The sequence below is a fragment of the Callospermophilus lateralis genome, chromosome 11 (genome assembly GCF_048772815.1).
Source record: "Callospermophilus lateralis isolate mCalLat2 chromosome 11, mCalLat2.hap1, whole genome shotgun sequence".
Taxonomy (NCBI): Eukaryota; Metazoa; Chordata; class Mammalia; order Rodentia; family Sciuridae; genus Callospermophilus; species Callospermophilus lateralis.
Window position 1 is genome coordinate 93,852,925 of NC_135315.1, and position 9,976 is coordinate 93,862,900.

General features: G+C 41.5%; 1 protein-coding gene across 1 annotated transcript; it reads left to right on the forward strand.

Annotated features, from left to right (window-relative positions):
* The first annotated feature begins 2,608 nt into the window (after nt 1-2,608).
* Nucleotides 2,609-6,992, forward strand: LOC143388753 (uncharacterized protein C12orf71 homolog). The gene is made up of 5 exons (XM_076842307.2): nt 2,609-2,754; nt 3,382-3,454; nt 4,465-4,529; nt 5,694-6,384; nt 6,783-6,992. The coding sequence occupies exons 1-5, from the start codon at nt 2,609-2,611 to the stop codon at nt 6,990-6,992; spliced, it is 1,185 nt and encodes a 394-aa protein (XP_076698422.2).
* The last annotated feature ends 2,984 nt before the right edge of the window (nt 6,993-9,976 follow it).

The window sequence follows — 9,976 nt, forward strand, 5'->3', positions numbered from 1 at the left end:
AGATTAGTGTTTTTGCTACCTAGACCAAGGAAGCCAAAGGATGCAATAATTTATACTTACATAGTGGGTTTAAGATCAAAAGCCAATGTGCTGCCTGTTGTTTCAGAGTACTATATTTGTATCGAGGATGATTTGGATATGAATATTTTCTCCATTGCTGTGTAACATTTGCTAAATTATTTAATTTCTCTCAGCTGTAATTTCCATCTTGGTAAAACAAAGATAATAACTACCACAAGGCCTATTTTATGTGTTTTTAATGAGCATTCAAGGAGTCAATATGCAATCTTGGTACATAGCATTTCCTTAGATGAGCAGCTCCCTGTCTGTTTTCCATCACAGCCTATCTGGAGACGCCCCTGTTTCTGTCCCTTCACCTCTGGTGGATCTCTCCACTATCACGGTACCACTTGGATGTAAAAGTCATTTGGCTACACAGGCATCGTGCTGGAGCAGAAAAACCCTATTGGGTCTTAGCCTTTTGCTCTAAGGCTGTCTTAGGAACACCAAGAGGTCATTCTCTGGGATGTATATGCCTCCCTGTGATTCCATGCCTACAAACCTATCTGATACTTTGGTTCCTACCATGTCCTTCAGCCACTCTCACTGAAGCCTCTCAATTGTCCTCATGACTGGAGGCTCCCAATAATTTTCCTCCATGCCTCATCCTGTCCTCTAGCCAAAACATCATTTTATAATTTCAAAGAAAAAAAATAGGGAATAATATAATTTTTTTTCTTCTCTTAAATATCTTATTTTGATCAAAATTCCTTTCTATTCCTTTAAGGACAAGCATGTTTTGAAGTCCTAGCATTATGAGGAATCTCCTATATGTTGACTTGCTTCTCCCCTGTTCTTTTTTGAGAATACACACATAATGATATGTCTACTGGGAAGTGGTAAAGACCAGAAGATAAAAATTCTAGGGCGAATATCTCCAAGTCTTTGAAAAGATTATCCTGACAAACGTATAAACATGGTATATACAATACAGAAGTGAAATGACTTATCCAAACAATTGGTGGAAATGGAATTGTACCCATATATTTTTTCCTTATCAATCATGTGCTAAGAATTCTACAATGTGGCTGTCAATCTTGGAAAGAGAGTGATAAGTCACTATTTAGATGACAGGGTGTCCAGCAGCCTCAACACTAAGAGATTGCAAAATAGCTGTGACTCCAAAATAGCTGTCACAACATTCTAGAATAAAAGCTCATGTTCTTATCTTGCCATACTCTACATTTTTTTTTGTTTCATTTAAATACCTTTTACCTTAACTCCACTTTCCAGGTCAAAAAAATAAAAATAAAAAGGAAGCCAGATATTAGTAATGTGCCATTCCTACGTTTCTAGATAATCTTTATCATTCATTTAGTTTTCACCTTTATATTGTTTCTTGATCAAAAAATCTTATAGAAGCCACAGGACAGGCATCTGACAGAAGTTAGAAAGTATGGCTTTAACAGTCCTAAAACAAGGAAGAAAAAGACATTTTAAGAAACAATCTGGAAATTAGATTTTAAAAATAAAAGCAGTCTGTATTAATTTATTTAACAAAAAGATGAAACAGGTTTCAATATTCCATTTCCCCTGAGAGCAACCAGATTTACAACACAGAGCAATTTTATAATTCATAAGAATGACACCAATCATCACTAAAAGGTCAAAGGAAGGTTAATATGGTCTGTCCACAGGGTTCTAAAAAATGCAATGCATTTAAAAAATGAGAGAATATTTTTTTTAAATTTTTGGTTCAAAGGACTAAAGCATAATTATCTGAAAGGCTGACTTATACACAACACCTTTCAGCCCAGTGATATTGAATAAATGAGGCAACAATTTTTAGCATTAAGTATGAAGGATCTAAAAAAAAATACTTGGGGTTTCTTAGTTCATTTCAACACTTTTTAGTAGTTGCAAACTACTAAAAAAGCCTGTGTCTTGGTAAATGATTGTGATCCCGTGGTTCTAAAGGTCAGCCTATTAATTTCCCATTAATAGGATTCCTGAAAAATGTGCATTGAAAATTTGCCTTTAAATTTTAAAATGAGGATAAAATCATGGGAAAAGTTATTTCATATAGAAAAGTAAATGAAATCCATAGTTCAATTACAGATACAGAGTTAACATAGATAACAGTCTCAAGAGATGTCATGAGTTTTTGAGAAAAATTTCTGGATCAGTTTTCACAGAATCCTTTAGTTAATAACTACTCATTCCACTGAGAAAGGGCATCTTTGGTCTAATGGCTTATAAACTGGAAATACATTTAAATAAAAAGAAAGAGATACATTGTCATGTTTAGAATAGATAATCTACAAGTTATTAGAAGTAATAAATTTAGCAAACTACCAGATACAAGACCAATATACAAAACTCTATTGTACAGTTTACCTTCTATATCATAACTTCCCCATAAAAATATTCAGCCAACGGAGAATTAAAAAACCCTTAAAATTTTTTACATCTATAGTAAACATGCACAGACATTTCTCTTATCATTATTACTTGAGAATACAATACAACAATGATTTACTCTAGGATTTACATTGTATTAGAAATCTAGACATGACTTAACATATGTGGAAGACCATGCATTGCCTACATGACATTTTATGTAGGAGACACAGTCTTCCAGGAGGAAGTGGGTGCTCAGGTCCCTAGAGATGAGGGCGTGTGGAGATTAAGGGGTGGGGGCTTTGAAGGCAGACTGCCTCTGAATCCAGGTGCCTGGGGTTATGACTTGGGAATGTGAGCCATCACTGTGCATGTTACATGTTCTTCTGTGAAGCAGGCAACCAATGAGACTTAGCTCAGAGGCTTCTTTGAGCCTAAAAGGAGCTAACACCCAGAAAGGGGGCATGTGGACATGAGCACAAGACCCTGCACATACTCAGGGAGGCCATGGTCACTCATGGCAGCTGGGGCAGCCTGGGGGCATTTGTCAGGCTGAATCTCTTAGATCATTGGTGTTTCTCACCAACCCCAGCTCTGCCTATTCATTGCATCATGCCATCAAAACTCTGAAGGAGAGAACTTCTACAAGCTTAGAGAACAGAAAGTAGGTACTTGAGTCCAGTCAATAATGAAAAATGGAAGATGGTTATGGCACACTGTAAATGTGTGCCATTTACTGAATGGAAATAGAGACATATATTTGGGAAACATCTTAGGAAACTGACAGATCCCAATGAGCTGAAGTTCTTTTAGGTCAGATAGCTATTTATTGGGTTTGTTCTACTATTACATAAAGTGTGTGTGTGTGTGTGTGTGTGTGTGTGTGCATGCACACACATACATGTTTTTTTGTTGTTTGTTTATTTATTTATTTATTTAGGGGTGATTAAACTCATGTCTCTTTGTTGACAAATACTTAAGGGGTCATGAAGTCTTCACCAAGATTTCGAAGAAAGACCTGGAGCCAGGCAAAGTGTTGCTGGGCAAAGTCCCTGTAGGTGCCCCTGAGAGACCAATCTTTGATGTAGTAAATGTGAAGTGAAGCTGTGGTGGAGACCCCAGGAATTATGAAATGGCATACAGCCAAGTTGGGGGCTACAGAGACTGCCAGGCTAAAAGACACCCCATGAGCCCTGCAACCAAGCTCTGGGAAGTAACAGCTCACCATTAAGTGTCCTGGTCACTGCAGGTGGACTCAGGGGACCTCTCTGCCCAGCTGGGTCTTGGTCTTATTTTGGCCTCAGTACTTCTGCTTGTGTCCTAGTCCCTCATTTTGAAATGGGGATGATTATTGTGTGCAGCTGTATTTAGGATATATGAAACTTCTCTCTGACTTTTCCAGGGCATCACAACTCAGAGTTGGTCTGAGGTCTCAGAGGAAACTTGGACTTGGCCTGAACTTTTGGGAAGTACCAGAGCTGTGGACACTCTGAGACTCTTAGAGACAAACGCCCTGCATCTTGCTCTGTGAGAAGGATAGGAGCTATTTAGAGACAGGGACAGAATATTATATTTTGGATGTGAGGTGTCCATCATAAGCTCTTGTTAATGCCAGAATATTCAGAGGTCAGAGGAGTAGATTGTGAGAGCTGAAACCTCATGAATTCATCCTAGTTTGAATGAACTGACTGGATAGAAATGGTAGGTGGTAGGATATGTTTGGAGGAGGTGAGTCACTGGGAGTTGGTCCTGGAGGTATTCTTCCTGTGGCCCTTTCCTGTCTCAGTTTTCTGACCCCCATCTGTTGATACATTTCCTCCAATGGGTCCTTCCCCCATGATGGGCTGGTGCACTAAGGACCCAGAGCAAGGGAGCCAGTTACCTATGACCTCTGAAAATGTGAGGTCCCAAAATACTTTCCCTTCTCTAAGTTGTTCTTGTCATATGATTTGGTCACATTGAAACAAATAAATGACTAAAGCAAGGGGATGGGTCCTTTGGTTTTCTATCACCATTTTCCTTCCACCTTTGTGACTCTCCTGTGTTCCTCTGTTGTCACGGCAGCCAAAGTTCTCAAAGGATTCTGACAGTTGCACTTCTCAGTTACTTCAGTACCTGAAGGACTTCAGGTAGCCTGTGTCTGCCTGAGGAGTTGGAAGCTTCTCTTTCTGCAGAAAGTAAATAGAGTCAGTTGTGACAGAGTCTACAAGGTACGTGAGTGTGTGTGTGAGAGAGAGAGAAGAGGAGACTGAGAGAGAGAGAGAGAGAGAGAGAGAGAGAGAGAGAGAGAGAGAGATCTCAAGGGAAAGCCAATGTTTGTATATTCCTTTCCCCAATGACTTGCTGGGCATCACAGGAAATGCTGGACTACAGATGCCATCAGATGATGTCAGGATGGGCATTTAAATAGCTGTATTCTTTCTAGAAAGTAATTGAACACCAATTCTCATAATTTAAAAATATTTGTAATCTTTGATTCAATGTTCCCACCTACAGGACTACTTAAACAAAGGCAGAAATGTGTGGATAAGGTGCTTTAGTATCATTAATAAGACCATTCTTAATGGTCTTAATTATCTAAGGTTCACCTATGTTAATGGTTGATCAATTCACTAGGTTTCTGCACTCACAATTCTACTCCTCTGACCTCTGAATATTCTGGAATTAACAAGAGCTTACGATGGACACCTCACATCCAAAATATAATATTCTGCCCCTGTCTCAGGTGATCACCAAAGAGAGTTAATGAGAAAGTTCTTAAGGATTACAGAATAGCCATATATGTGTTTCCTGCAGGTTGTCCTACAAAATTTAATAATCTCACTGTCTTTGATGTGAATTCCCATATATATAGATGTGCGCACACATGCAAATATGTAGATAAGAGGAAAAAGAAGACTATAAAGGAATGTACCAAATTCTTTCCCTGAGGATTGTCATTTTCCTTGGATGGTGGGATATATGATATTTATTTACATCATTGACTTTCCTATACTTTTCAAAATTATACAACTATCTTTTATGGCAGGCAGTTCCTCCCACTGTAGTGATAAGACAAAGCGTGAGAGGTATCAGGTGGAGATGCTCAGGGTAGAGGGTCATTATTCAATAAAATGAGTTTTTAAAGAGAAAGAACTGCCTCTTGTGCCCTTGACTGGAGAGTACAAATACAGAATGCACTTCTGCCTGAGTGAGATAGCTGGGAATGGATAAAAGAATGGGCATCATTTGGAAAAGTACATGAGTAGCTTCCCCCATATCATCCATTAATGTTTTTCTTTTGAATTTTCCAGGGTCCAAAGAGACTGGGCATTTGAGCTCTTGGACCCCATGGACAACTCGTCCACTGGCAGCAGCTGCTCTGACATAGAGCAGTGCGTTTCAGAATACAGTTCCAACCAGAGCCTCTCTATAGGCTATTTCCCCTCCGAGGAAAACGTTGACAGTGAGGCAATCACGCCCTGTGAAGATGTGACCTCTGAGGATCCTCCCTCCCTCCCTCCTGACCAAGGGCCATGGGGAACCCAAAGTGTAAGGGGACCCATGGGGAGAAGAAACGAAATTCAGGAGAAGCCAGAAGAGCTGGGCGAAGAAGACATCGACGAGGTCGTGAATGCCTATCTGCACAGCCTCCAAGAAGACTCAGCACCTAACTCGGCTCAAAGTGACAATGACCAGAGGATGGACAAGTACCAAAAGGAAACAATGACCCAGACTGTCTGGGAACTGGATGATTTCTCGAAAACTATTATGGTATGTCTAGACAGTCTGAATGATGATGAAGATGAGGACCCTGTGCTCTCTTATTCGCCCCAGGAGGAGGATGTCCAGTCGTCCATCAGTGTGTCTTCCCAGATGCCTCAGGTCAGTCCCGAAGAGGAGGAGGCTTGTCAGGACATGCCCAAATGTATACCACAGGAAAATGGAGACATCAAGCAGTTCCTAAAAATGCCTCCTGAGCTTGAGGAGGATGAAATTGTTGAGGTGAGCACAGAGCTGCCCTCCTGGAAAGGAAGGGACAAGCCCAGTGGGGGTGCCAGGTGGGACAGCATGGAGTCTTTGTATCTGCTGTGAAGCAGAGGAGGACCCCAGTGTCTGAGCAGATGAGCAATGGGAGAAGGTGCTCAGCCAGGAAAGGGGTCAGGGAAGAGGTGTTGGGCAATGCCAGGGAGCACTGAGAGACGGAGGGGAGGACAGAGAGAAGCCCTGTGCAGACCAGTGTGTGTGCCTGTGTGTGGCTTTAATGTGAGTGAGTCTGACACTTTGCATTGACAGTTGGCTCATTTTGGTAAAAAAGTAAATTGGAAATCCATAAATGAGTGATATTGGCCCCATTGCTGCTGACCCTGAATGTCTCTAACTCCTCCTCTTTGTCTTGGCAGATGGAAAGCCAGGAGCCTGGCACAGCAAAGAGCTCCCCAGTCTCAGCATTGCAGTCAGAGGAGGGGGACCTGCCTTCAGATAAAGAAGGCACTTCCTGCATGAATTTCCAGGGCTTTTTCCATTGGCTCAGGAAGCGATTGGTGTCCTCCCTGCCAGGGAGAAAGCGCCGCCGTGAGAAGGCCAAGAAGGTCTCATCCTGCTGGCACTAAAGAGAAGACATTTGGTTGGAGGCCACAGACTCCAACCTCAAGGATCCCTCTAGTTAGGAATCCTATGCACCCAGAATTTTAATTGATTCCTCAGCCCGTGTTGTAGAGTTACCATGGTTTTGTGTTTTCTTAATAAAGTTCTTGTTTTCCCTGTCTTCCTCCTCTTCCATCATAACATCTGGGCCCAGGTTGAAAGTAGGTAGGTTGACCAGAAGACTGAGGTTGACCCTGAGGACAGCACAGGGAGTATTCTGCCTCCTAAACAGATGACCTTCATTTCTCTCTCCCTAGGCCCCTTCTTAATGTATTTCCCCTATTTAATTCTTATTTAATGTATTTCAACATCTTTTATCATTAACTCCTACCTGCAGTGTCAGAAGCAGCAGGACCCCTGTGACTCCCACATGGCAGGATGGATTGGGGGGAACTTGTGGGTCTGGAGTGAGTGGCAGAGGGCAGTGAGTCACTGGGAAGGCCATGTCAGTCAGTAGTGTTAGACAGTCAGAGAGCTGTTCTCATGACCCTGGGGACCAGGTGGTTCTAGCGTGTTATTCTAAAATGTCCTGGCATGGTGGCTGCTTCTAGCAAGTCGGTTGGCATAAGGAGCAACATGGAGGGGGGGAGGGTGAAGGCTGGGCATGCCCCTTAACCACACTAAGCCTGGTGTGTTCATTCATAAGTTCTGGAAGATGTTATTACAGACCTCACAGGGTTGTTCCAGAATGAATGAGATTAAGCAAGCCCTGATAACTACTGTGGCTCGCTGTAGTGTTCATGTTCGGGCGGATCTCCTAATCACAAGTCATTCAGGGATATCTAAGAGGGACTGAAAGTCAATTCTCATGGAGCTATTTCCCACACTGAAGCCTTTTTCCAAAACTTAACATTTTCAGAAGATCTTGATTTAACAAGTTCTCTCAATTCACTGCACTGTGCTCCCTGAATTTCCTTTGCAAGTGTCAAAATTCTCCCTACACTTTAAATTCTTTAAGGCTGGCTGAACTCATCCTTCTTGCTGACTCTTCCTGTGTTGCTAGTTCACCTCCAGGGTCACCATCCTCCTCCTCACTCATCCACAGATTCCTTCAAAAGTCTGTCTTCCACCTTTTACCATCACCCTATTTTACCTTCATTTTCACGTTTTGAGAAGCCTGTGAGTATTTACTCTTAAGAGTCTTCCTTTCCTCAATTTCAACCTCTGTCTCTCCTTCCCATCCACAGACCTTGAGAACATAGACTTCTCACTAGTATAATATACCAAAAAAAGAATATCTAGATTTTGGGGGTCCCAGGGCTCCTCATTCAAGAGTTAAAGACACGGGCTGGGGATGTGGCTCAAGTTGTAGCGTGCTTTCCTGGCATGCGTGCAGCCCGGGTTCGATCCTCAGCACCACATACAAAGATGTTGTGTCTGCCGAGAACTAAAAAATAAATATTAAAATTCCCCTCCCCTTCTCTCTCTCTCCAAAAAAAAAAAAAAAAAAAAAAAAAAGAGTTAAAGAACCGTACACCTATGGCCATAAAGGGTTGTGGGTGAGGTCATCTGTAGCAAGTACACAAAGTTTACTAAAGAAAGAATACTTCAGCCTGAAAGGGTTGAATGGAAAAGTTTTCATAAAAAGCATAACATAAAGTCCATTTAAATTGGTATTTTCTATGTGCATTTGGTTAAATTACATAAAAGTTTTATCAATTTAACCCCTTTGAAGCATACAATTCAGATATACTGAGTGTATTCTCACCTCCATAAATTTTATCCTCAGAGTAAAACAATATATTCACATGAAATAGCATTAAAACATGCATAAGGTGGACATCAAGATGACAATAGTGCTCATGAGGCAAGTGGGAAGCAAACAGAATAGCAAAGGGGCAGATCAGGGGTCTAAGTATTATCTATAATAAAGTCTTTTTTTCAGTGGTGGGGGTACTAGGGATTGAACTCAGGGGCACTCAACCACTGAACTGGTTCCCCAGCCCTATTTTGTATTTTATTTAGAGACAGGATGTCACTGAGTTGCTTAGTGCCTCACTTTTGTTGAAGCTGGCTTTGTACTTGCCATCCTCCTGCCTCATCCTCCCAAGCTGATAGGACACAGGTGTGTGCTATCATGCCTGACTATAATATATTCTTTTTTTTTAAAAAAAACATTTTTTTAGTTGTAGTTGGGCACAATACTTTTATTTTATTTATTTATTTTTGTGTGATACTGAGAATCAATCCCAGCGCCTTTCACGTGCTATGCGAGCACTCTACTGCTGAGCCACAACCCCAGCCCTCTATATTATTCTTATTAGAATGTAGTGAATCAAATATGGCAAAGTATTAAGGCCTGACAAACTTAGTTGTAAAACGTGGTTGTTTTTTTTTTTTCATTTTTCCTACTTTACTGTGTTTGCTTTTGACCTTTTCATCTTGGCCTCGGTGTGCACTTCCAGAGAAGGTGCATGCCTACTGAAGGGCATCCCTATGTCCCTCAGCCCACTGCTCCAAGGGTGACATCTTACATGGCTCCCACAGTGAGCAGACCACGGTGGGAACTTTGGTGCAGTACCATTGAGTAGCACAGAGATAGCCCTGGAGCGGCCCCAGTTCTTCCACTAAGGTCCTTTTCCTACTCTGTGAGATCATTAGAAACACAAGTTGCACTTAAATGTACTTTCCCATGATTTGGCTGCAGTGTGTGACAGGTCCTCAGTCTTCCCTCACCTTTCATGATCTGACAATGATCAGATATTTTGTCACATGTCCCATAGTTGGAGTTGTCTGTCACTTTACCATAACTTCAGTAAGGTGATGCATGTGGGCAAGAATCCACAGAGGCTTTTTTGAGGGTTCCACACAACCTGTGACAGGTTCAAAATGCCTCTTTTTATACTTTTAAATGACATCATCAATTCATAAATGGAAGCCAGGTGAAGTGGTGCATCCTGTAACCCAACTATTTTTTTGACTGAAGCAGAAGGATCACAGGTTCCAGGTC

What these genes read in the sequence shown, in the direction of transcription:
- LOC143388753 (XM_076842307.2), top strand. Translation starts at nt 2,609, where the DNA reads ATGACATTTTATGTAGGAGACACAGTCTTCCAGGAGGAAGTGGGTGCT. An exon ending in TGTTGCTGGGCAAAGTCCCT is followed by an intron (nt 3,455 to 4,464) that starts GTAGGTGCCCCT and finishes TTGTCACGGCAG; the next exon opens with CCAAAGTTCTCAAAGGATTC. An exon ending in CAGTACCTGAAGGACTTCAG is followed by an intron (nt 4,530 to 5,693) that starts GTAGCCTGTGTC and finishes TGAATTTTCCAG; the next exon opens with GGTCCAAAGAGACTGGGCAT.